General features: G+C 34.0%; 3 protein-coding genes across 5 annotated transcripts; 1 reads left to right on the forward strand and 2 right to left on the reverse strand.

Moving 5' to 3' along the window:
* The first annotated feature begins 1,017 nt into the window (after positions 1-1,017).
* Positions 1,018-11,643, forward strand: LOC114185757 (myosin-2-like). Of its 3 annotated transcripts, none has more exons than XM_028073659.2 (24): positions 1,018-2,183; positions 2,798-2,899; positions 2,995-3,138; positions 3,223-3,373; positions 3,467-3,494; positions 3,639-3,807; positions 3,949-4,012; positions 4,153-4,166; positions 4,256-4,340; positions 4,606-4,709; positions 4,811-4,949; positions 5,121-5,239; positions 5,346-5,498; positions 5,582-5,671; positions 6,108-6,185; positions 6,391-6,549; positions 7,244-7,441; positions 7,646-7,851; positions 7,924-8,059; positions 8,520-8,649; positions 8,973-9,083; positions 9,162-9,274; positions 10,144-10,359; positions 10,662-11,643. In XM_028073659.2, exons 1-24 carry the CDS (start codon positions 1,776-1,778, stop codon positions 11,139-11,141), a joined length of 3,597 nt encoding a protein of 1,198 aa, XP_027929460.1. In that variant the 5' UTR covers positions 1,018-1,775; the 3' UTR covers positions 11,142-11,643. The 3 variants fall into 3 exon arrangements, with proteins under 3 accessions (XP_027929460.1, XP_027929461.1, XP_085530003.1); XM_028073660.2 differs by having other exon boundaries at positions 10,147-10,359; XM_085673877.1 differs by having other exon boundaries at positions 2,005-2,183; positions 2,818-2,899.
* A 1,292-nt stretch (positions 11,644-12,935) lies between these two features.
* LOC114183456 (chlorophyll a-b binding protein 13, chloroplastic) lies at positions 12,936-14,974 on the reverse strand. Its single transcript, XM_028070480.2, has 3 exons — positions 14,670-14,974; positions 14,411-14,572; positions 12,936-13,519 (listed from the first exon to the last, which is right to left on the reverse strand). The coding sequence occupies exons 1-3, from the start codon at positions 14,805-14,807 to the stop codon at positions 13,010-13,012; spliced, it is 810 nt and encodes a 269-aa protein (XP_027926281.1). The 5' UTR covers positions 14,808-14,974; the 3' UTR covers positions 12,936-13,009.
* A 1,771-nt stretch (positions 14,975-16,745) lies between these two features.
* Positions 16,746-27,473, reverse strand: MRE11 (DNA repair and meiosis protein (Mre11)). Its single transcript, XM_028070478.2, has 20 exons — positions 27,048-27,473; positions 26,850-26,940; positions 25,382-25,501; positions 25,045-25,113; positions 24,857-24,948; positions 24,557-24,659; positions 24,364-24,471; positions 24,195-24,257; positions 23,956-24,027; positions 23,573-23,650; positions 23,162-23,224; positions 23,007-23,067; positions 21,799-21,884; positions 21,163-21,276; positions 20,934-21,011; positions 20,590-20,661; positions 20,237-20,466; positions 17,910-18,027; positions 17,507-17,692; positions 16,746-17,060 (listed from the first exon to the last, which is right to left on the reverse strand). The coding sequence occupies exons 1-20, from the start codon at positions 27,347-27,349 to the stop codon at positions 17,028-17,030; spliced, it is 2,139 nt and encodes a 712-aa protein (XP_027926279.1). The 5' UTR covers positions 27,350-27,473; the 3' UTR covers positions 16,746-17,027.
* Between the last annotated feature and the right edge of the window lie 321 nt (positions 27,474-27,794).

The following is a 27,794-nucleotide window of genomic DNA, read 5'->3' on the forward strand; positions in this document are numbered from 1 at the left end:
GTCAACTCATAAGGTAATAAAAAAAGTAATAGGTTGAAGTTTTAATTTTCGACACAAAAAAGGTTAAGATTATATATTTCCATTGCCATAAAAAAAAAAATTAATGGCCAACCTCTTTATCTCAATAGTAAACCTCATTTAAACTCAATCAATTTTCTTAACTCCCATGATTTAAATCTTAATCACTTTTCTTTATTAAGTATGGTATTAAATTTCCACTCTCCTTATAGCCACGCAATTTACCATCCATTTTGTGGCAAGGGCCATCCCTCATTAATGATTTATTTTGGGTTCCCCTAGCTTGCCGTCAAAGTGAAAGAAGAAATCTATTATGATGTGAACCAGAAGAAGAAATTCAAAGTGAAGAAGAAGACAAGGATTTTAAATTTTTGTTACATAAAAATAGAAAAAAATATTTTTTTTACTATTTTCTTACAAGTTATTATCATTGTTTAAGATATATTTTCTCTACACAATAGTAGTAATTGCCCTTTTGTGTAATTTTGGAGGAAGAGTAAGGAGTAGTTAACTTCGAAAATATTGCGTATTTTTATGTTAAAAAAGTATGTAAGAATTAATTTCTCAATCAAAGTCAATTTCTATTGTATGACTATATAATAACTCTTATCAACAAACGGCTCAAAAATAGTTAATAAAAAATAATAAATTTATTAAGGAAAGTATAATTATTATGTTGGACTTTCCAAATATGAATTTAGTTTTACTTATATTAATTAGGAAATGTTTTGACGAAGCATGTAATTGTATTAAAAGTGGAGCCTATTTAAGTAATATAGTTTTGGAAGCTTAGTGTCAGACTCTTTCCACGTTCCCGCACTCACATCCATATCCGTTTTGAAAAATAACGCATCACACTCATTTCAAATTCACGACTTCTTTTAATGTTCAAATTAATATGTATAATATAATATGTATTAGTATTATATTATTTTCCATTTAATTTTCTTTCCTAAGTTGGAATAAATAATAATAATACTAAAGTATTCTTTGGCCTGTAAGATGCAAACGGTTTCCCGAAGGAACGAATTAAGAATATTGGAAGAGTAGTTAGTTGCGTCGCCAACCATCGGAAAAATTTGAATTTCTGGGCAGAAAGAAAAAAAAGGGATCATCACCACCAACAACGACAACAAGGACAAAGTTAAAAGTTTCTGTTCTGTTTTCAGGAACACGATTTGCAACGTTAAACGTTTTATTCCGTTTTGCAAAAAACAGAGCAGAGCAACACTCGCAATTGCGAATTTTCCCAAATTGTTGCCGTTCGGTGTTTATAACCTTTTTTTTTCTCTCTCCCATATTTTTCTTTTTTGGGTTTCTCTCTCTCTCTCTCTCTCATTCTCATTCTCTCTGCCTTTGAGACTCTGAGGAGGTTTGTTTTTGTTTCTCGTTCGCAACAACCTCAACCTCCTCATTCAAACCTCGTAACTTTCGCTTTCAGCCATGGAAACCTTCGACGTTCCTCGATTTGGCAAATGCACCTCCGGAGTTCGTTTTTGAAGGTTGCGTTGATTGCTCCAACGACCTTTTTCGTTCTTCTTCTCACCCTTTTCGACCTTATTATTTTGAAACACCTCCAGACAAGAAAAATACATTTCTTTTTTCATTTTTAGCGTCAATTCTGAAATGGGTTGGTGGAATCAGGAGATGGGGTGTTGATAATTGAAAAATCTCGAGTTGGGTTGGGTATGAGAGTTTCTGAATTTGAGGGAAGCGTTGTGAAATTTGGCTAAATTTTGTTGATTGAGGTTTTCAAGATGATGTTATCAGCTACAATGTCTGCTCTATCGAGGAGCTCGCTGGAGGAGATGCTTGAGTCGCTTCGCAAGAGAGACGAGGAGGAGAGGCCGAAGGACTTGCCGCCGGCATTGCCGTCGCGGCCGCAGTCGAGGGCGCGGATGCCTCCGGCGAGGAGGTCGTTGCCTAATAGCTTCAAGGTTGATGGCGATAATGATGACAAGGGGCACAAAAGGAAGGGTAGTTTTGGGTCCAAGAAGGTCAAGTTGCGTGCGGAATCCCCTTATGCAGTCATAGCAGAAGAGAAAGTGAGTAAAAAACCATCGCCGTCTCCGGTTCCAACTGCGAAGGATTCTTCTACTGATTGTGAAGCTCCTCCTCAGTCCGAGGAGTTGGAGGATGATAACGTTGCTTATTTCATCAAAAAGGTAATAGGGGACTTGAAAAAGTTTATAATCATTAATGGTGGTAAGTAATAACTAGTTAATTAATGGGTTGAAGTTTTAACAGCGATTTTCAGTGTTTTAAAATCCTCAGCTTGTTTTCAGTTGTCTGTTTTTTGTGTGTTATGTTTTTCAGTCAGAAAGATAAGCTTTTGGTGTTTGGATAAAAGCAATCAGCTTGAATGAAATGTGGAAGTTGGTATTTACAAAATCTGTAATTTTTGTAGTTATACGACTACTGCACGACCTTTTCAAAATTGCCAATAGAAATAAACTCCACTCATCTGAATTAGATTAGAAATCTCTTCGGTTATTTTAATTTTTAAATTTAAAATTTACTGATGTTTAGATTCACAGATTTTATTTGTTTGATGTTTCATATTGGCAAAACTTATGCATAGGTAAATTGTCTGTGGCATGCATAGTGTACTTTCAGCTCAATCTTCGTTCTGTTTGTTGTGTTTCCCTGAGCCTCCCTACTCCTTTAAAATATGAAATTTCGTTTGCCGCTTTTATCTATTTATATATCAGTATTGAGACATTGTTTATGGTATGTTTTGTCTGTTAAATTTCCTTTCTGTTTTTGGTTGTTTCCACAGAAACTTCATGTTTGGTGTAGGCAACCAAGAGGGATGTGGGAGCTGGGAACGATACAGTCAACTTTTGGAGAGGAAGCATCTGTTTCTCTCTCAAATGGAAATGTGAATTTCTGAGCCTTTTTTGTCTTTTAAAAGAGGTATTCATTATTGAATATGCAAAGTAACATGTGATTTGGGCCATTGAGTTGTTACTGCAGGTTATGAAAGTAGCCAGGTCAGATCTCCTACCAGCCAATCCTGATATTTTAGAGGGTATTGAAGATCTTATACAGCTCAGTTATTTAAATGAGCCTTCAGTTCTTCACAATCTTCATTCTAGATATGCTCAGGATATGATTTATGTAGGTCTGCTGCTTTGGCTTGTTTTTCCTACCCAGTTGATTATCTATCTATTCTCATATGCTGCTTGTACTCCTTGTATGCAGAGTAAAGCAGGGCCAATTTTAATTGCACTCAATCCTTTCAAAAAAGTCGAAGTTTATGGAAATGATTATGTTCTAGCTTATAGGCAGAAACTTACCGATAGTCCTCATGTTTATGCTATGACAGATGCAGCTTATAATGAGATGATGACAGGTTGATGAAATTACTGTTTTTTATCCCCTTCTTGAACCCTGTAAAATGTAGTTGTCTGATTTAAAGTTTCTGTTTGCATATTGTACATTGCAGATGAAGTAAATCAGTCTATTATCATAAGGTTAGCACTCAGCATATTAGCCAGTCTATTTCTTGCATGCTTTTTAATATATGTTTCTGAACTCGATATCATTAAAATTTTATAGCAAGAAGATAGTTTAACCACTGGTATACTTGTTAATAGCTGTTATAAATTTGTTTACAGTGGTGAAAGTGGAGCTGGGAAAACAGAGACCGCCAAAGTTGCTATGCAATACTTAGCTGCTCTTGGCGGTGGCTGTTCAGGAATAGAAAATGAAATCCTTCAGACAAATTTTATTCTAGAGGCTTTTGGGAATGCAAAAACATCTAGGAATGATAACTCTAGCAGATTTGTGAGTTTGCTTTTCTTTTCATTGTAGAATAGGAACTTACTCCTGTTCTTGTTCTATAAGATTTCTTTTGCAGATTTGTAACTTTGGATGTTATATACTGGCTGAGCAGTGTAGTTGATATATGTTTACAATTTGGTGCAGGGGAAATTGATTGAAATTCATTTCAGCGCAATGGGGAAAATTTGTGGTGCAAAAGTTCAAACTTGTAAGATTGCTCCTGTTAAATTTTACACAAAATTAGCTCTTTTCTATATTCTTTTTCTTTTATTGTGAATTTACTCAACTGACTTCTTTGTACGGCTTTGTGTTTCTCATATGTCAATTCCTACATGCTATCTTGAACAGTTCTGTTAGAAAAGGTAACTTGTGATGCCCTATTTGAACAACAGCGTGAATCTGAAATATTATTATTCTTCACTTCTGAAATCATCTTGTCTCTTGTGGCCAGTCAAGAGTTGTTCAACTTACCTTGGGCGAGAGGTCATATCACATATTTTATCAACTTTGTGCGGGATCTTCATCCAAACTAAAAGGTGCATTTTTTATGCAATCTATCTACTAATTTGCATACTTGTATACTTCTGTGCATCTTTGAGATAATCCATTTAAATTTTGTTTACTGTTATTCTCCCTTATTATCATCTGCAAAGATGTTTGCCCTGTAAAATTATTTACAAATTTTAAATGGATTGTTCATTTTATGTTGAATTTCATTGACACCATTTTTTTGCGAGTGAAGTGGTAGGTTTCCTTCTCATTGTGATAAACCATATGGAATTATTTTCTTTTCCTGTGCAGAAAGACTGAATCTTAGGACGGCTAGCGAATATAAATATCTTAAGCAAAGTGACTGCACAACAATTGATGGTGTTGATGATGCTAAAAATTTTAAAAGGCTGATGGTATATTATTTTACAACTCAGTTTTGAACTTCTTTAATGTTATTTACAGACTCCTAAGATCTCATGTCATTTTTCCTCCTTTTAAATGTGTTTTCCCCCAGAAAGCATTGGATGTTATTCGAATGTCCAAAGAAGATCAAGAGCTAGTTTTTAAGATGGTGGCTGCGATATTATGGTTGGGAAATATATCATTCCAAGATACTGATAATGAAAGTCACATTGAGGTGGTGAATGATGAAGGTAATGGTTAAGGTGTTCCATGTGGCCAGGAATATGGTCTAAAAGTCTATAAATCACTGAACTATCCTCCTCTCTTGATTCATATTATCTATGACTAACATAGTAACATAAAGTATATATGTAAAACTTCAGTTACTAATTATGACTTTTGTTTCAATCTTCTCTTCGCAGCTGTAACAAATGCTTCTGTGCTAATGGGGTGCAGTTCTCAAGAGTTAATGGCAGTGTTATCTACCCACAAAATCCAAGCTGGCAAGGATACAATTACCAAGAAATTGACCTCGCGGCAGGTCTGAGCATTTATTGAGCACATCAATTGATCAATTTTTTCTGTTTCCTAATTGTATTATACTATTTTATATTTTATTATATATAATATTTTTATTCTATATTCAGGCAATTGATGCAAGAGATGCAATAGCAAAATTTATCTATGCAAGCTTGTTTGACTGGCTTCTTGAACAAGTTAACAAGTCACTTCAAGTAGGTAAACGGTGTACTGGGAGATCCATAAGTATCCTTGATATTTATGGATTTGAGTCATTCCAGGTATGCAGTTTCTATTAGCATGTTTATTCATGCTTAATAGATTCTTTTCTATTATTCCAATTGTTTATTAATTTTCTTTGCAGAATAACAGCTTTGAACAATTTTGTATAAACTACGCCAATGAGAGGCTTCAACAACACTTCAATCGACATCTGTTTAAACTTGAGCAGGAGGTCAGAAAATATGTTAAACTTTGGTAAAAAGTTGTCGTTATTTATATGTTTAAGAAACTTGGTTGCTTTGATGCCTAGTATGTTTGTATCTTTCATTCAGAAGAAATAGTGTGAGATACAAATCCATAAATATAGTTTGTGTATGTAAAAGGTGTTATTACTTCTGTTATCTTTTGGGAATGAGGGAGGGATTTGGTCATGTCAAACTAAAATTTCTCTCGACAAGAAACTTTTGATGTACAAACCATCAATCAGTTTAATCCTGAGTTGGTGACTTACCTATCTGAATCACTATGTTGTTTACTTCATTACATTGCCTGTCACATGATGGAAGAAAACAACCATACTACAACAAAAGGGCTGGTGTTGCATCATTTGCTAAGTTTGTAATGTTCGTTGGATGCTTCATTACAACATTGCAATTTACATGTTTCAGGACTATGAATTAGATGGTATTGATTGGACCAAAGTAGAGTTTGAGGACAACCAAGTGTGTTTGGATCTCTTTGAAAAGGTATTTATATGGTTTAAGATTTCTGAAATTTTATAGCTGTTCTTTTGCTGATCTGGAGGAAAACAGGCTATTTTTTTTGTTTGGTATTCTTTTCCTGGACAGTACTATTTTTTACACTGCAGATTATTTTCAAAATCATATTATGTTCATGTCATATTGTTGGAGTTCAGTATTTTCATTATTTACTCTATTGTCTAATGTGCAGAAGCCTCTTGGGCTATTCTCTCTGTTGGACGAGGAATCGAATTTCCCCAAGGCCACTGATCTAACACTAGCCAACAAACTTAAGCAACACCTGCACGCTAATCCTTGCTTTAAAGGGGATAGAGGCAAGGCTTTTAGTGTCTCTCATTATGCTGGGGAGGTTAGTATCAGTTCCTACTGACCTTTGAAAGTTAGCTCATCTAAAATCTATTGTTTGTGATTTTTAAAGTCAATTTGATAAATTTAATTGCTTCAATACATACTTGGCTGAAGTTCTTAAAGTTGAATTGTCCTTAAACTTACTGGTTTACGTTTTATGTTCATTTTCAAAATAGTGCACCTGGAGTATTGTAGTATTAAGCGTAAACCTACTACATTTGATGTTGTTATACTAAGAGTAGCATTACTGATAATTAATATATTTGTAATTTGTCTTGTTTGAACTAATATAATCATTTATAGCTTGTGTTTTGTAAAATTCTATGTTTTCTAATGTGATTATTTAGTTATTTATAATTACAATGTTCTATATTATCTCTCTTTCTAAAACCTCCCTAAAACTAAGCTTATTTAGTTTCTTCCATTGCATGCAATTCAAGATAAAAACTAAATGTTGGGTTGCTTTAACTTTGACGAGGGAAATGTTGACACAACTATCATTCTGATATTAAACACAGTGTTACTTTCAGAGGAAAAATGTTTCAACCAGAGTTTTTTTGTCGTAGCCTGTTATGATCATTGTGTGCTTTATAATTTTGTTTTTCCTAGCCTGTCAGATATATGTAGAATGCATACCATGGAAGTCAATTTTGTATTTCTATTTCTGACTCTTCTAATATCTGGTCCTCTATTAGGTTTTGTATGATACAGGTGGCTTCCTAGAAAAGAATAGAGATCCACTACCATCTGTTTCCATTCAACTACTGTCATCATGTAGCTGTGAACTGCTTCAGTTGTTCTGCAAGAAGCTTAATCAGCCTCAGAAGCAATCAAATTCCTCGCATGGAGGTGCTCAGGACTCACAAAAGCAGAGTGTTGGCACTAAGTTCAAGGTATTATTGTAGCATTACTTGAACTGGTTGAGCATCTTTAATATTTGGAAAGAAATTATTTCAATATTGTTGATATGTGCTGATATAGTCCCTTAAAATTATATGATGTAGTAAATGTACCTGAATTTTAGGAGTATGCTGAGAAACAAGAGAAACACAATAGTTTGAAAAAAAAGTAAGCCTAACGAGTCTTTTTTCTTTTAGGGTCAATTATTCAAGTTGATGCATCAGCTGGAGAGCACCACACCTCACTTTATTCGCTGTATAAAGCCAAATACTAAGCAACTTCCTGGAATGTATGAACAAGATCTTGTACTACAACAGCTCAAGTGTTGTGGAGTTTTGGAGGTTGTTAGGATTTCGAGGGCTGGATATCCTACTCGAATGACACATCAAGAATTTGCCAAAAGGTAGTGGTGAAACTCCTATTTATTTATTTTTATATTGAATAATGGGTTGATTTGTGTTCGGACATATGTTAGGTATGGGTTTCTGCTTTTTGAGGCAAACACATCTCTGGACCCATTGAGCATTTCGGTTGCGGTTTTGCAACAGTTTAATATCCCTCCCGAAATGTACCAAGTTGGCTTCACCAAACTGTATCTTCGAACTGGGCAGGTATATGTCTGTAGTTTAGTGTTTTGTTTGTTTCAACAAATAAAGAGCCATAGTATTGCAAGCTGGATTACGCTTAGGGTGGCAATTGGGTCCATTTTCCATTACTCATCCATATTGAAGTTCATTTCTATATATCTTATTATATTAATAGACTTTACGGATTGAATAATTTTTGTTTAATGGATAGTTAATGAGAAAGTAAGTTTTTGCCAGTGTTAGTTTGTCCAGTGGAGATAGAGAAGAATTAAGAAAGATTGCTTATAAACAAATAAGATGTTCTACTCTCTCCTTTTATAGTTTCAGTTTGATTTTCTTTTTCTCACAAATCATAAGATATTCTACTCACTCAACCTCTCTTATTTATAGGAAATCTACCTTGTATGTTTTAGATAAATTTTATATTAATTTATGTACTAGTTTGTCTGACTTAACATTTCTTCTGTTCTGGTTGAATGTACAGATTGGGGCACTGGAGGACAGGAGAAAATATCTTTTGCAGGGACTACTTGGTATTCAAAAAACCTTTCGTGGTTATCGAGCTCGCTGTCATTACAATGAGCTGAAGAAGGGAGTGACTGCTTTACAATCATGTAATGTCTGGATATCAATAATAGTTTTGTTTGAGTTGAACGTTCTTATCTTATTCTAGCTTTCATACACACTTTTCTTTATTTTTATGCTCAGTAAACTATTTCCAGAAAACATAATTGATTGAAACCGTAAAGAAATGTTGGTGCTTTTCACTTCTACTTTTGAAAAATAAAAATCTGAGAGCCTTATTGATATGGATTAAGAACTTTGAGCGCTTAATCCTGTGCTGTGGCCCTAATAGTAAAAATTATTGCAAGTGTTTGACAATAACCTTTGTTATAGTTTTTATCTGTAACTTAATTGCAATTTGGTTATATTGTAGTTGTTCGGGGAGAAATGGGAAGAAGGGAATATGGTGTTATGGTGAAGTCTTCTTTGACTATTTCTTCTAAAAATTTGAAGGAGATGCAGGCAGCCACAATACTACAATCTGGTTTGTGTTTTATTCTGTTTTGTTTGCCCATAGCAGGGGCATTGCATATGGTTTTGCTAACTATTCATTTCCCTTCAGTAATTCGTGGATGGCTGGTTCGGAGGAAAGCCAGTAACTTCAATAAGCCAAAGAAAAGTCGTGAAAATGCAAGAACTAGGCGAAGGTCACGTGTGAAGATGCCCGAAGAAAAGGTACTTTTTGGTGCAAGTTTTCTCAATTTTTGGAAAACTAATTGATATGGTTCATTTTCTTTTTCTTTTATGTATGCAATGGTACTTGTTGGCGTTTATATCTTCTATCCAACTAAAAATCGCTTCATTTCAGAATTTCAAATCTGAAGTTGTATAGTTTTCAGCTCATTTTCAAACCCACTTTTTAATAGTATTAATGAGACTATTGCTGTATGAGAATGCATATCCCCGTGTTTGGTAAGACAATTGATTTTTTCTTTTCTTAATTATCTTGAATAATTTATATCCATATTTGGTAGCATATATGGAAGTGTATAAAGTGAGATACTAATTGAATAAATTAAATTTGAGCAATGCTTTTGATTGCTTGTACGTTTTTGCTCAAGTATTTTCATATGATTTAATCGGTAGTAATCAAAGTTCTTCCAAGAGTTTTCTTTCTAGTCTTTTGCTTGTTATAATGTACAGTATCCCAGCCTTTTTGCAGAAACATGACTAACTACTCATTTGCATACTGGTCTAAAACTTAAAATCTGTTGTATTGCACTCGTCACAAGAATTCAAAACCTATTTTCCTTCTGCAATCAGATTTGTCATCGAGTAAAATGCTGAGCTTCATGATTATATGAACTTCCTAACTACTCAACTATGATGCATGGACACGATACGTATATCGAAAACATGTATTTTGAAAATAATAGAATAGAACATGTGACATAATATATATTTAAAAATGTATAAAAATTCTTAAAATATAATAAATATATAATTGTAATTGTGCAAATCCAAATACGTGACATAAATTAAAGTATCAGTGTCTCATAACTACTCAAAATTTCCAAAAATGTCTCATTTTTTTTTTTGTTTAGCAGGATGTGTCAAGTGATCAGATCCGGAATCTACCTTCAGCTTTAGCTGAACTCCAAAGGCGGGTTCTCAAGGCCGAAGCTACCATAGAGCAAAAGGAAGGGGAAAATGCTGAATTGAAGGATCAGCTAAATCAGTTCGAGAATAGATGGATTCAATACGAGAAAAGGATGAAAACAATGGAGGATATGTGGCAAAAACAAATGGCATCTTTGCAAGTATGTTTTCAGCTCACAGAAGTCCTCAACTTTTTGTGATATACTCGTGAATATTATTGTTGTAGACAAAGTTGGTTGACTTGCTCATTCTGCTTTCACCTCCCTGAAAAAAAATATGACTAGTATAATATAACCAAACAACTGCACTTTAGTTGTCTGTGTCATCTTAAAGAGAAATGACACATACCTAGAAATTTATTTCTTATGTTGCAACCTTTTGTTTGCTGAAGGTTCTCATCTATAAATGGTTCCAAATACAGCTTAAAATTATACTGATCTTTCTGGTTGCAATTTGAATGCAGACGAACCTTGCTACTGCTAGAAAGAGCCTTGCTTCTGAGAATGCCAACAATCAACATGGTGCAAGACGTGATGTATCATCACCTTTACCCTATGAATCGGAAGATGCTATTTCCATGGGATCTCGAACACCTAGTGCAAGCACACCATTGAAGTACTCTAATAGTATTTCTGAATCTGCACTAGGGAGAGAAGGTCATGGTGCTATGGCTTCAGTGGGCAACCTTGCGAGGGAATTTGATAACCGCAGACAGACCTTTGATTATGATGCCAGAAATCTGGTTGAGGCTAGAGCAGGTCAATCTGCTAACTCAAATTCCGTTGAAGAACTTCGGAAACTCAAACACAGGTTTGAGGTGTGGAAGAAAGACTACAAGGTTAGATTAAAAGAAACAAAAGCAAGACTTCAAAAGGTAGGGAATACAGAAATGGATAAAAGGCGGAAATGGTGGGGGAAACTGAGTTCCAGAACACAACAATAGCTAGCATTCAACTTCCAAATATGCTCTTTACCAAAGGTGAAAGATTAAGCAAAATGGTTAAATCTCATTGATGTCATAAACTCTTATTTTAGAAGTTGCTTCATCTGTACATCTTACGGGAATATTTGATCAATGTTACTGTACTTAATTGGTGAAGGGAAAAATATGTATATCTGCCAATTTTGTTACATTGAGAAGTTGTGTATAGTTGTAGACATTAGGTTGCATAGTTGTATTAGTAGTGTAGCGTGCTGATGTATATATATGTCTTGTGTAATGTAAAACTTAGTCTCTAGGATATAAATATGAAGTATTGATGACATCTTGAAGAATATCACTATATAGCAGGGGGAAAAGGAGATTCATCTACAATGGCTATCTGGTAGCCTTTTTGGGGTGGTCAAGTTTTTGTTCCTGTTTTGGTATGTGTAATACTGCAGTTCTTTTGGTCATGTTAGATCAGAGGCCTATAATTCGACAGATTTGCACATGGTTTGATCAAGTTTTCGTAGTCTCTTAATTTTCTTTTTCGAGTCAATTCATGCAACATCTGTTTTGTTTATCACATGCTTCCCTTTTAGCTTTTGTTTCCTATGTGATCCTCTTCTAAATATGATTAGCTTTTGTTTTGGTCTTTTTAAGTTTCTCAAGCTTTTCATTTGATTTTCCATGGGAAAATTCCAACATACTATGATTGGTTTGCCTGTTCTGTGAAACTGATAATGGAAAGTTCGGAAACAAAAGAAGTGGAGTGAAGGTGCACAATTGAAGATAAATAAAGAATTATAGCAGATTATAACATTTTTGTAATGGAATTATGTCAAACGTGAGATTTATATCCACAATAATATTTTCTTTTACAATTGTTCTATTTAAAATCCAACTTGAGATAGTTTTAGTATTGATTAGAAAGGAGATTAATCATAATTTATTTTTACAAAAAATTGGTTTGTAAGGAGAACATTATCTCTAAGCAAATATCATAAGTTAAGTTGATATTATCTTTAATTTTTAACATTTATTTATTATAACTATTAATTATTTTTTTTGGATTACAAAATTCTATTATCAGTTAATCTTTCCATCATCGTAGATTTTATAGACTTTTTTTAGAAAGAAAGACAATGTTGTGACAAAGGAAAGAGTCCAAATTAAAATTGTTTACAATCAAGAGAGATAAAGTGTCACTGAAACCATGAAAGGAATTTTTAAACTTCATCCAGTGAATTAATTGAACAAAAGCTTAAGAGATTCAACAGAAAAAAAAAAAAACCAACATATTAAAAAACGAACAATTAATATCTGGAAAGTTATATAAAACATTTTTTATTTTTCTTTAAGTAGTCACGAAAATCACTAAACATTTGATATTTTTATTCTTTAAGACATGATCATTTGTTAAAGACACCTTTACAATAAATGAAGATATATTAATAATTACAAATAGTTAATTTCATAATCGGGCCTGTTTATGTGAAATCGAACTCTAAAAAAAGTAGAAGCACTGTTAAATGCATACATCAATGTCATTTTTTTATAAGAAATAACCAACAAAAATAGTCAACTTTAATTACTAATATAAAAAATTTAAATCATATTCTAAATTTACAATAAAGAAAATAAAAATGAAAATATATTTATACCTTTTTATGATTAGGAAAAAAAAAATGCATCCTTTTAGCTCTTGTCATCATTGTTAGAAAGAGTATATAAACATTGCATTCCCTCTTAAAAAAAACACCTTTCTCATTGAATAATTTAAACAAAACTAGCTTAACAAATGAGGCTTAATCCTTAAAAAGTTCACTAATCCAACAATTATTATTTATGATCATAATCTACATATAAATGACAATAATCATAAACATTTAAGATCCAGGGGCAAACTTGGTAGCATAGACCCAAGCATTGTTAGCCACTGGGTTGTCAAGGTGGTCCAAAAGGTTCTCTAATGGGCCTTTGCCGGTTACAATGGCTTGAACAAAAAATCCAAACATGGAGAACATGGCCAACCTTCCATTCTTGATCTCCTTCACTTTGAGCTCAGCAAAAGTTGTTGGGTCATCAGCAAGGCCCAGTGGGTCAAAGTACTGGCCTCCAGGGTAGAGGTTGTTGCCCTCTCCTACTCCATCAAGCCCATTGATGCGGAACCCTTCGACAAGGCCCATCAGAACAACTTGGAAGCCCAGCACTGCCAAGATGCTTTGGGCATGGACAAGGTTTGGGTTGCCCAAATAGTCAAGCCCACCTTCTGAGAATATCTGGGCCCCAGCTTTGAACCACACAGGCTCCTTGAAGTCCACTCTCAACCACTTCTCTAGCACCTCTGGGGTGATGCAGCCCAGTGCTCCAAGCATGGCCCAACGCCCATGGATCACCTTATTCCACAAAAACAATTTTCTGTTATTATTGGGAAAAAAGGAAATAAATAAATAAAATTAAGCGCCACACCCATAGTTATGAGTCTTTTACACGTATATATGATCTTAAATTATTCACTTTGTTGTAACTATAATTTCTTGTTCCTACACAAATTTTTTTAGCAGTTTTTACTTTCAGAAATCCAATTATAGTATCAACCACGAATATCAAAGCTTGACTTTTAAGTATGTGCAGGAACTAAGAGTTATGACTTTATTGGTATAAAGATTAAAACTTTGAATGAGGAGAATTATAGATAGCAAAGAAATAATTTAACCAAATTATGATTAGCCAAACTAAAATTTGCCCTATAATTAATTTCACTAGGACAAATAGTAATTCACGATAATGTACTGATTTTTCAATTTATTTAACCTATTTGTACGTATTCATATATAATACTTAACCTTTTCTACTATTTTAAAGTGAGATTAGTTTAATTTTTTTATCGATAATTATTAGTTATTAATATTTTATTAGTAAAGTAATTGAATTTTTAATATCTGTCATTTTCTTTTTTAATTTTTCAAATCAATATTATAACTGTTGGAAAGTTGAATGCAAATTTTTTTCCAATATCGTTCCAATTTTACCACTTAAACCTTTCAAATAAATCTTATAATTTTCACTTCAACCTTTCAAATCAATGTTTTAATTTTCAAATGTTAATTGAAAAGTTGAGGGCACAAATTCTCCCTCCCCTTTCGTTGTAATATTACCACTAAACCAATTTATAAATCTTTGCGATTAGTTAGCATGGTAAATTAGTTTGAAGAATATGTTAAAGAGAAGGAAAAAGAAAGAAGCATATTATTGTTGTTGAGAGAGTTTAAGGGTAGAAAAGTAACCTCAAGAGCCCTGTTCTTGGCAAATGCTTCTGGGTCAGCAGATAAACCAGCAGTGTCCCATCCATAATCACCTGGAAATTCTCCCTTCAAGTATGAAGGTGTTTGAGCCGAAAACGGTCCCAAGTATTTCACTCTGTCCGGTCCATACCACAGATCATTGCTCTTCACGTTCACAAACACAAAACCAAACAAAATTCTCAGACTCAGTCAAACAAAAAATCAAAAAAGAAAAAAAGGAGAAAAAAAAAAGAGTAAGTACCATGGTGTACTTCCCGGTTCCCATTGAGACAGCATCCCTAAGAGGGTTGGCATTGGCACCCTTTCCTTGGCCGAGGAAAGGAGTTGGTTTAAGAACAGTGCCAGAACCACTTGTTGCTGCCATCAATGTTGCTGCCATCACTTCCAACTTCCTAGGTTTTCAAACCTCAAGTTACGGAAAAAAATATGATAACCAGTGGTTTGCAGAAGTGAGTAGAAGAAGGGTTGAATGTAACGTCATATGTAGGGAAAGAGAATAAGAGGGGTTTGTGGTTAGAAACAATTGTTGAAGTTGGTGGTGGGGATGCTGTGGTTTGGAGCAACCAATGAGAATGCTTTAAAGGATTTTATGTATCTCTAACTCATATCTTTCTATCCACATTTTATCTTTCTCCATTCTATCATTTGTCTATATCTATCCAACTAGCCCATTTTTTTTTAAAGCTTTATATTTGGAATTAAACCTTTCTTCTAACACCACACTATCATATATTACTTCAATCAAATATCTTTGTGAACGTTGATGCTTTAGAAAATAAGTTCAGGATTGGAGAATATATGTTAAAATTATTGTTTTCAGCAAGCAAGCGATTGAAGGATGTTGAAGAAACAAGAAGAAGAGATGTAAGGTTGTGTGTAATGTAACATACAATTGAAAAAGTAGTGAGTTATATTTGTTCAATGCCGTATAATAATTTTGAGACGTGATAGGTTGACATCTTCTAAATTTTATATTACTATCTTATAATTATTTTTATTTAATAATTTACTTTAATATTTTATTATATAGAATTGTTAAATAGATGTAAGAAAATAAGATTGTCAAAATAATATTTTCCAACAACTTTTATCAAATCCATTCTAAACGATTCTTAAATTGACCAACTCTGATCTTCCGTATTTGCAGCATAGTCGCATATTAAATTCAATATTTGGAAAATGTTAAAATAATCTATGAAAAATCATCGTATTTTTTGGTCAGACAATTTAGCTTCACTAGAACATAATTTAGCGTACGTTGGATAAATAGTTTAATTATGCATTAATTTTTAACATTTATCACGTGTAAATTCATTTAATAAATAGCACATAAACAATTTATTTTTATAACAATCTATTAAAACTTTTCTAAAATAATTCAATGGGACTTTAATTTACGCAACAGCACTACCAAATACAGAAAAATCCTTTTTATTTCCTCTTTCAGTTCATGATTTTATATATTGATCAGTTAGATATAGAAATTTAACCGATTGTCTGCCTATATTTCGAGGCATTATTTCTTTGTTAACTTCAAATATTTGTTAAACTACTATTTAATTACAACAATACCCTGACTATTTAAAAACCCAATGCTTCGTTTATTATCAAAAAGTTACCCAATAAAATATAAAATTAAATATGATTTAATTTAAACTCATGAAACCAGAACAAAGCTAAATTTAGCAGTATAGTTTAAATAGTTTTCATATTTTTTTGTTATTATAAAGTTGTTAAGTATTTACTTACAGAAAGAAAACTGCAAAATTGTCAAATAAAGGTACATATTATGATTTCTTTTTATAATTGTTGTATATTCATATTTTTTATTTTTTCTTCTGTTAAAAAATAAATTACAAGTTCTTTATGATTTGTAAATAATCTACAACTAAACTCAAACAATTTTCAATAGAGACACATATATAATTTTTAGCTTTAATATGCAGCTTAGTTCAATCATAATTCGAAATCTTAACCAACCTATTCAGTTGAAAAAAAAAATCTAAAAATTCTAAAAGAAAATTCAATTGTGATTGATTTTTGACTTTTTTAAAATCGTTTCAGTTTCTTTTTGGGTTCCATTTTAAAAGACTGTCTCCAACCATACTAAATACTTGTTAAGTAGTTTACTAGAGATTTTTCTTCATTTTCCCCTTCGTTTAACTACGAGGTTATCATCAATTTCCGCCCTAAATTCTGTTGCTTTTGCTTCAGTACATATATGTAACAGAAAGAAAGTAATTACATGCTCCTACTTCACTTTCCTTTCACATAAAACATCAATCAATTATGACAAACTGAATGGCACTATGGTGTCTAAAATGAAAGAAAGAATGATAAGAAACGAATAGCAAAGAATGCATTCAGGAAAACATAAACAAATTGGGAGACTGCAGAACCTATTCTGAAGCAATTGACTGGGTTTACTTTCGTCTTCATATACCTATGCCCACATATAACTACTTAATTTAATTCCATTCTGCCTAAACGATGCATCTTCAAATCTCAGTAAGACGTTATAAATTAGTTGACACTTGACAGACTCACTTAATAATTTATTTATACAAGGTAACAGTATTTATCTTGTCACAGGAACTGTTTACCTTCTTAGAGCTCCATAGCTTTTAGTGACCTAGAAACAAGGGAAAGAGATTAGTTTCACGAAATCACAACTCCAAATATGTTAAGAATCAGATATATTAAAAGAAATTTCCAATATCAACCCCATCTGCATTTTACGTTTACTGGAACTATATCAGAGATGAACATTTGCCTGGCAACATGTTCAACGACAAGATAGCAGACCACTAAGAAAACCATTGGTAATTTCAACATCTATGTATGTGTGATTAAATTCATATAGGAAGTGAATAAGCTAATTTGATAACCATGCTTTTCTTAAGGGTGACACATCAAAACTATCCCAAATATCTTTTTGGTATGTCACAGAAATTACGAATCAACACCCAAGCATAGTTTAAATACTTCTGCTCAGAATGAAGTGTATTGACTGAAGACTCTACATGGATGATCATCTATTCAAACAAATGTTTTGAATGGAAAATGGGAGATACATACCCGAGGTTGTGACTTATTTAATCTTTTCATGATATCCTCATCATCATCGTCGTCATCGTTCATGAGCATTCTATGGATTGAAGAGTTATCTGATTTCCTTCCACGTTTAGAAGACTGTGTAGATCCTCTACCTCTTCCCCTTGGAGCAGCCCTCTTCCGTCCTGGTGGTAACTTGGATTCATTTTCCTGTGCAATATAACAATCAGCAGATTCAACTTGGTAATTATGTGCATGTCAAGGATGCTTTAGTGAAAATTTGCAATCAAAAACACGCAAAGAAAATGTCAGGTTATGCTGGTATCAGACAGGCCAGCACTCAATCAAAGAGCCTCATCAATGCTTCATGTTTCAAGGTGTTACAAACTAAGGAAAACAATACACAAGAAATTAGCTTGATCTATACCGAACTATCCTCGATCTCTTCAACATCATTTTTCTCAGCATCATCACTTAAAGCAGAAGCCAAATTATCCTCATTAGCATCACTTTGGATGGCACTTGCTGCAGCTACTGATGCAGACCTGCATTACGTCAATAGAATCAGGATGAATAAATAATTATCCCTTTTGTCATGACATCATTAGTAGAATATCAAAGTGACTTCATAAATCCATCAATGAGTAAAACTAATCCTTCACTAAATTATTTTTCATGCACACCGTGTCCACATTGCCCAACATGCAAGCAGCAACAGGGACGCATGGAGCAAATCCCAAGTCAGATATAAGAATCATAGCTTCTACTAAGAAAATAAATAGAGGGTTAAATTTAGAAGTAATATCTCTGCTATGACTTATCATGTACCTATCCTTCTAGTTTTTACAATGGGACCGAATCTCAGTCACAAAAAAATTTGACACTGTAACCTGGGTGGGTCAATTGACCAACAATAGGTTACAAAAACAGGGATATCCTACACTAAAGACAAGTATATTAAGTTAGAAAGTCTTGTAAAGGAAATACAAATAAACAAAAGAAAAATTATGTGAAGTTTTATCTCATCATTTCCACGTCTGTTCTGGATTTTACTTTGCTACAGAATTTAGTCAGTAAATTCATGAATGAACTACTAAATCAGATGAGTTCCCGAGTTTGCAGCCATCAATATATACAACTCACATGCAAGCCTATTTCTTGGTCGGCTTTTGGTAAAACTTTAACAAACTAGTAGTCTGGACTTGCTCAAACTCCTGATTGCAGAGGTGAGTTGGTTATTCTACCTGGGGTCCAAATCTACGCTCATTTGGGCAGTTTTGAAGAGCAACACAGATTAATATGTAGCAGAGACAAATTTTGTGACATTCATCTCTGTTCAGGACACCCAACGTGCAATTTTGATCTCTGTTCATTACACACATCTTGTGATTCTGTCATCTTTGTTGAAGGCTCTTACTGTTCTTCTGCGTTCCACTGAAGGCTTCAATCTTTAGTTATACTCATTTCTTTGAGTTGAATCTTGCTCTGTTCAACAATAGCTGGCAGCAAGCCGGAGCTACAAGTTGATATAACATTAAACTATGAGCTAGGCATCCTACGCCTTACTGTACTTCTATTCTCTGCTCTCAGTACTAGTTTTTTTTTTTTTTTTTTTAATTTATTAACTGTTTGTTTCTATTTCTGGTGACAAGCCGAGCCCTCCACTCTCAGCCCTTTCCATTTCATGTATTGATAACATGGCATTTTGATAAATTGAAAGTTTCAATTTGACATACTTTAATGGTTTCATTTAGGGATGTTAATGGGGCGGGTAGGGTACGAGTAGTAGCTCTCCTATACCCTACTCGCTGGATACATATCCGTCACGTACCCGTATCCATATCCGTGTGGGTATCTGTTATGCGGATATCCGCGTACTTTTTTAATATCCACGGGTATTCACGGTACCCGCGGATATTTACAAAAAAAAACTTTAATATTTAACAATATATTTTAATCATAAATTCAAATAAAAATACAATGCATAATATAAATTTCAAATAAAGTGCAAATAACTCATCTAAATAGTATTGAATGACAGTTTACAAAAAAATGAAAATTTTTTAAAACCAATTGATAAAAAATAACCCATTTAATTTAAATGTGTTAATGTTTTAATCATTTTTTTTATTTTTTTTAATTTAAATTAAAATATAACGGATACAGGTACTCACGGGTACAGATACTATGATACCCGTACCCGCCCCGTTAACATGCGAGTATAAAAATACCCATACCCGTTACTCGCAGGTATCTATTTACAATACCTATTTCCTATTGCGGGTTTTAACCATGGATACCCGCGGGTACAAATTTTTTTAATATCTCTTTCATCACACTAATTATGATGTGTAGTACAGGGAATACTTTTCACTTTCAACATATTTGTTAGTTTTCATATTTCAAAGCATAATATTGGTTGAATTTCATATCACAGTATGGATCTTATATTCTCAACCATAATGTACTATAAAACTGTTACTTTATTATTGTAATTTTCTATTTTTCTTTATTAGGGAGTTCAATTGCTGAACATTTTTTGTATTAGAAATACTATGTTTCATGCATATATGTTACTTTTAGGCCTTTTAATATTATTCTTACATTAGATCAACTTTAACAAATTAATGCGTCAAGCTTACAAATCCAATTATGAAGGTTCCGAGCTAAATATAAATTCTCAAGTTTGATAGCATTTTTGCAAAGAACTCATCGAAGCTATTAAATGATTTATTTATCAACAAGAAAAACCACCTCTGAGAAATGCGAAACCCTAAAGCTCCGTCAAGAGTTGTCTGCTTCATGGTGCTGGAACCTCTGCCTCTTCCCCTGCCCCTACCTCTGGTTGTAGTTTGGGTTGCACCAGATGACCCTTTCCGACCTCTAGTACTTGGCTTTGAGCTAGATACTGGTATGGTATCTTCATCATCACTGAAGGAAGCTGCAGTACTTCCAGTTCCAGTAGCACTTCTTCCTTGGAAATTCTACATGGAAATAAAGAGAAGTTAAGAAAAATATACCAGAGGTCATGGATAATAACACTGCCAGCACAAAAACAGCTTTCCATCCCTAATGCAACAGCAAGTACAATACACACGAAGGTTTACCTTCCATGGTTCAGCACCATCATTCAGCTGTGTGGGTTCCTTGGAGTGAGCAGATCGTCCCTTGACACGTTCCTAGAACAAGAGAGATAACCAACAAAGTCATTCATGAAACTCAAATGTTCCTTCCATCAAACCATTGTCACGTGTAAAAAATATGAAGGCCCCAACAGTGGAAAATACTGCAAACAAATTTCTGATCAATGGAGGTTTGAAGGACATGGGAAGCTCTAGTGCATAGATTATCTCCAACTACTATCATGGCTTTCTCCAAAGGCAAGACGAATTTAAAACCTAAATCCATTGAAAATCAATTAATAATAAACAACAATGATGAAGCTTCTAACCTCCAAACATTCTCCAACTTTAATAATCAAATCTTCTTCCTCAAACTTCTGGTTATCCGAATCCTTGGCAATTTTATTCTGATTAAGAATGAAAGTCATCAACGAGAAGAGAAAAAACTGACAGTATCTCCATGAACCAGATGTGGAATAAACCATGGACCAGATGCTACAACAAAGTAGCATCATAAACAAAGGCATATGAAAGATAAATGCAGCACAGAATACTCACTCGTGTTTCTTGAATATTGTATTGTACACAAGAGTAAAATGCCATTTTATCATCCTTGTTCACAAAATTTTGCAAAGCAATATCCAAATCATTGACTGGCAGTATCTCCATTTTCTGTAAAACCATATTATAGTTCAGATACATTGAAAATAACAAAAACTGAACATTGCTTTCATATCCATGTTTCTTTTCAACAAAGCTCAGGTCAGTCCAAAGTCATCTAGTAAAACTACACAACCAGTAAACAAGCTTAACCAGTGATAAGTTATAATTTCCATATAGTTGCATATTATGTGAACAAGTATGCACAGGGATTGAAGTGATCTCTGTTTCTTATGATTATATTTTTTCTTGCATCTTTGTTGATGAAACCTTTGAATATTTCCACCAAATTTCAAGTTACATTAAGTGTTTATAAAAGACATAAATGGAAACATCAAAAGAGTTGAAAGGAAAGGAACTTTGATACATTCAGTATATTTTTAGTACAAGCTCTATTGTGCGTTTCATAGGGTAAACAAAAAGGAAAATAAGGAAACAATATAAGAAAAGATAAATATCAGGATACAAAAGGATATTTCTTCATATCCCAATATTTACAATAGAAAGGAATAAATAAGCCAAATAATTAGATACCAGATTACTTTCAGCAACCAAAGCCTCTATATTCTGTTGGTTTAATTCTTCTGGACGAAGTCGTTCTGAATCATCAATGATTTTTCCTACATAAAAATGGAGGGGTAAGCATAACTAACCTTATTTGCACATTTTAAAGTGAAAACTGAGATTATCACTGTTTTTCAAATTATGTAACATAATTAAACCAATATATAAATGTATGCCAATTGGCCAACTAGTGACATTTTTATATGTTTTACATAGATTGCATATGTCATGCACATGACTATTAATATGGCCAAAATACAAAGAGAACACAATTCCTCCAATCTGTCCATAATGCTGATTCTAAATTTCTAATCATAACCACATCTAGCTTTTTGTGTAATTCTCCTAAGATTCCCATCAATTAGTGCTAGAGTTTTCCACCATTTTTCAGATGCAAAAGTGTGACGTGGATGGTGATATCACACTGCAATATTCACTTGGGACTGCCCAGTGGGCTAGTGCAAAATATGCTGCTATATTAGGATCCAATGGCAAGGAATAGGACCCGAGTCCCACATTGGAAGTTTTTTTTTTTTATCTGCAAATGTTAATTGTTAATTTTTGTTAGTGGGGGGAGTTGAACCCACAACCTTTCCCACCCTCCCTTCCAAACCCTTCAACCCAACCTTATACCTCCCAAATGTTAGTGAGAGGAGTTGAACACACAACCTCTCCTACCCACCTTTCCAACTTTTACCACTAGGTCAACCTTATAGCTCCGTCCCACACTGGAAGTATGAGATTCTAGTGTGAGGTTTATAATATCTTGAGCTCTACAACTACAGCTACTAGCTTTTGTGGTGTAGCTCTGCAAAGATTCTTGTCATTCTTATTTGGGATGCAAAATAAAACAGATGCTATCATATGCAGTGATCTATTGCCAGATATTATAGAAACAGAGGCAGGGCTAACTGGCACTGCTCAAAACAGATTACAAGGGGCTAACTAATGCATGCTGCAGTAACAGCATCAAAGGTGGGCGCGGACAGGGATAACATAAGATTTTCAGGAAGAAAATATATAGCTAGGAAAACCTGAATAAGAAACGTAAGTTGTGGCTTCATCATCAGTAACAGAACTGATAAAAGAAGCCTGTCTAGGATATATTGTAATTGAAAAAATACTGTTGATATGAAATGAATCGGTATAGAAAGGTAAATAAAGATAACTCAAATTACCTTCAACCTTGGTCCTTTTTGTAGCCTTGGAGAAAATGAGAATGTCTTGGGGATTTGCAACCTAGAATAAGGATGACTAATCAACAGTAGAAAACAATTTCCAACCAAAATCAACCTTAGCACACTAATTCAGGAAAGAGATAGGTAGAAATTACCTTCCCAACATATTTCTGCCCAAATCTTTGGGGGTTTATAGTCATAAATCCAGAATAATCCACCTGTAGTTTACATTGAAGAAGTTAAGGTCACGCCAGAAAACATCATATAAAATCTACGGTAACTAGATGTGCCTATAGCCAACAGAAGTCCAAATAAAATTTCCTAATAAACTCTGGATTTTGATGGTATTGTGAATCTGACTCCATGCATCAAGATTGACGTTTAATTGGTTTAATATCATGAAAATTACTATTTTTTTCTCGAAGAAAGGTGCAAGATCAAAACCAATAAAGATTATAAAAGCAATTAATAACAGAATTATCTTCTTGCTAGATGAAAAGAAAAATAAAAGGCCACTACATGTAGATGTGACATTCAAAAGTCATAATACAGTGTACAAAAATTACCTTGACACGTATTAGTGGAAGCTTGAGTTCTTTTCTATTCACGACATGCTTACTAGACTTTTCTATCAGTTTCCCAACCTGAACCATATTCTATTATCAAAACACAGTTGCTATACGTATGATCACATATCCATGCATAAAAGTGATTTGAGAAAATTGAAGTTCCAACAAATTTCAGTGGTCCTGAAACAGACTCTAAAGCAGAGTAGACAAATTTTGTCACAACTGAATAAGAACAAATTACAATGAGAATAACCACTAAAAGGAACCGAAGAGGAAGAATCAGGTAAAAAGATACCGAGGTAGGTCTCCCACAAGAAGTTTGCAAGCAACCAAAAGGACATAGCAAAACAAAAATCATCTGATAAGGAATATCCACATACCACTTTGTCTAGGTGCTCAAGAATAGAACTTTGATCATTGGGATCAATATCCGGCTCATCTTTTAGTATTACCTTCATTACAAAGATTAAAATGATTATTGAAGAACCATGAGATGGCTTCAATTGGTAACTATTAAATCAATTCAATCTTGCTTCAATAACAGTGAAAGTGTAAAGTATGCATGTAATTAATAATTAATAAAGACAGAAGAAAACAAAATATTAGTATTTTACCTTACCTCAGTATACTCAAAAGGTCGCACAGACATCAAAGGTATTTTAGTTGGGCGATATTGATTTCCCTGACAATAACCATTTATTTAAAAGCACTTAGTAAGACGATAAAATACAACAACCACTGATCTTCTACCATGGGATAGACATTTAGATTTCCAGTACATAGACAACCTTGATTTCTAGAAGAAGTACATGCTTTGGCTTTGATTCTCCATCAATAAGAGACGTTGCAACTGATGACCCTGGTTGCGAGATGTGAAATCCCATCCCTGGAACTTCCTGTAGCAAATTAAAATCCATATTAATTTTGCAGAGCAAAACATATTCTATCTCGGTCCATTTAAGAGAAGTTTAATCAGAACACCTGCGGGTCAACCAAACATTCATGCTCATGGCCCCACACAATGAAGTCTAGAAAGCGAGGCAGGAAGTGCTCATTTATTGCATTTTTTGGATTTGTCTTCACCCTACATACCATTAGTGAAAATAAGATAAATAATCATGCAGATTAAAATCTAAAACTTCAATACTGTACATCATCTAGACTGCGAGCAAGATCAATAATTTCAAAGTCAAAGTTATATTTCAAAATAATCAACACATCTTCCTCGATGAGTGATATTAAATGCAGCCTCCTAAAACAGACAGACGAAAGGAAGACAACCTGTTCTGGTGAAGTACCAGAATGTTGAACCAATCAGACACTTGACACCCTTCCTGAGATTCAGGTCGCATCCACTGTACAGCATGTGGTGTCTGAAAAAATATTTAAGTAAGTAACATACTACCTCCGGATAGGAGTAGACTTAAAATAGATGAACCGCTTCAAAGCATGTTTTATCAGTAGGATACTTGAAACATCCTATTAAGTCTTTCATCTCTAATGTTTCCCAGACCATACAGAGCTACAGCTGTTGAACCCTGCAATTCATAAAAATACAACTTCAGGACAAAATGAGATTTCTAACCATTCCAGATTTCTCTTCCTTTTCTTTTTCCCATTAGCTTGTCCGCATTGGCTTATTTTGTACACAAAACAAATTTTAATTAAAACCTTACCAAGAGATTTTGAAGGGGAAGAAAAAAACTTCTCTGAAATTAAGCAAAACCAAACATGCACCTAAAAGAAAAAAGTGACGGTTTCACTAAATCTACTGTATCCTGATAGTAAGAGCGTTCAATAACAAACCTTTCTGATAAGAATAGGGTGCAGAGTGATCTGACCAACACCAGAGCCCCCGAGAACTGTTTTCCCAAAGTAATTGACTAGATTACATGCTGAGAGAATATCAACCACAGAAAGGTTGTCCTGCCACAATGATTCAATAAAGTGGTCATATTTGTTGTACTTTGGAAAATTAGATAGACAAAATATCAATGTTGTCAAATATATATATATATATATATAGCTAAATTAAAAGGAGGTGATGAGGGGTTAATTTCCTTCAAAATCAATTGACTTATTCTGATCACTCACTAGGAAATCCAACAACCAAAATAAATAAAAACATCACCACCTTTTCAAATGTATATACAAATTGCTTGTTGAGGAAAATGTAATTAAGGTTTTCCGATAGTCAGAATTTAGAGATCATAAATTTGATTAGGACTAGCTGAACTCCTAAAGCTAGTTTATGAAGTAAAAACTGCCGAAACCTTTCTAAGTTCTACTTCGGTCTCTTTTATAGTTGAAGTGGGATCTCAACAGTCAACCCTTCGTGATCAATACTAGAAATCTGGAATGTGGAATTGTAGGACTGATTTTTTCTACATTGCACAGGGCAAGTAGCAGGCTTAAATAGATTGCATGGGGAGAGCTGTAGGCAGATAGAGTTTTGGTTAAGAGCAACCCAAAATCAATTTTACAGTAGGGCCTAACTCAACTCCATAAACTAGGTCACAAAGTGAGTGAGAATCAAGCCTTTATAAGCTTTACATTGCTCATGTGTATTTTCTTAAAAAATGTTTTTGATGTGTAATAACACATTTATCAATCTTATTCTGAATTTATCTTGCAACAATGATAAGTACAAGACAAACAGCTCTAGTCCTTACCAAAATTTTTAAGAAAAAAGGAAAGGAAAGACAAAGAAATTATCACTAGCAACAAATCTTCATCCAATGCCCTCTTGAAGAAAAACAAATAACGGTGAAATAAACAAACACTAGTCCAGACACTTATGACTTGTATGGAGCTATAACAAGCTAAAAGTATAGTAGTATTTCCCCCAATTCCACATGGACAATCATTAACCTCTTTTGCGATTCTACCCCCCACCCAAACCCTAAAGAAAAAATATACCAAGTCAAGATCATTGAACAGTAAAGACGTGAAAACCAACAGTCGATGATTTATCCAAGTCCTCAATCTATAACACCCATCCCCTTCCTAATCCTAGTCACTCCAAGTTCAATTTTTATCCAGCCAAAACTCTAAATAACGACTTAAGTAACAAAATAAATGTTGCAAGCAAAACCAAAACTCGTTTCAATTTTCAACTACCAACTTAGAGCATAAACCTCTTGAACATTCGAACACGCAAACTTTCAAAACACGGAGTAATTCCCGAAATATAAAATCTCTTTATGGTCTTCCTTCTTAATCGAGCACATTCTAAATGCAGCAATGAACAAACAATACAAGTTCAGAATCATACCACACCAGCAGGATCATCGTGATTTCCGTGAATGGTAAAAACCGGCAAGCCAACGTTGAAGTGAGGATCCTCATAGTTCACGTGACCAAACCTGCGGAACAAATAACAATCACTCACTCTATCCCTAAGAACCTTCACATACATTTAAGAACCACACACACGAGTTAGCGAGAGAGCGAGAGAGCGAGAGAGACTCACGCGTTCTGGAAATTGAGCGTCTGGTCGCTGACGACTTGGAACGGGACGGGGCGGTCGTTGAGGCAGTAGCGGCGGAGAATCTCGATGGCCTTGACTAGCGTTGACCGCGACGGCTTGTTCTCGTGGAATAGGTCGCCGCCAAGGAGAACGAAGTCCACGCCCTGGCGCTCTGCAATGGCGCAAATCTCCTCGAAGGCGTGGAAGGAGTCGTGGCGGCGCACCTCGTCCTTCTCCATGTACCCGAGGTGGCAGTCGGTGGCCACCAGAATGCGTAGCATGTTCGCGGTGTCGCCGCCCTCCATCAACGGTGAGGCAAGTTTTGCTCGAGGAAAAATGAATTGCACTGAGTATCAGTGTCTGAAGAAATTTGGGTGAAGGGAACCCAACGACGCCGTTCTGGTGTTTTTTTCAGAATAGGACCTTTGTTAATCCTTCTTCGTTATTTTCTTTTCCGGTTTTCATAAACCTTTGGGAAAATCTGAAACTAATCGGAGTAAAAAATAATGGAGATAAATTACATCTTTTTCCCTTGCAATTTACGATTTTCGTCAAAGTAATTGGTGCGTGAAAAGAAATTAATAATTTTCAAGCAAATATCTAAAATTTTAATTACTTATTTACTCATTAAAACTTATCATGTATTATAAAATGATTAAATATTTCTTCTTTCAGAGAATATTTTTAAAATTTTAAACTAATTTAGTTTCTCATCTTTAAAGTTGTGTTGGATTTAGTTTTTTTAATCAA

Source organism: Vigna unguiculata, chromosome 5 (genome assembly GCF_037176805.1).
Source record: "Vigna unguiculata cultivar grain cowpea cultivar isolate G323 ecotype 2 chromosome 5, ASM3717680v1, whole genome shotgun sequence".
NCBI classification, from domain to species: Eukaryota; Viridiplantae; Streptophyta; class Magnoliopsida; order Fabales; family Fabaceae; genus Vigna; species Vigna unguiculata.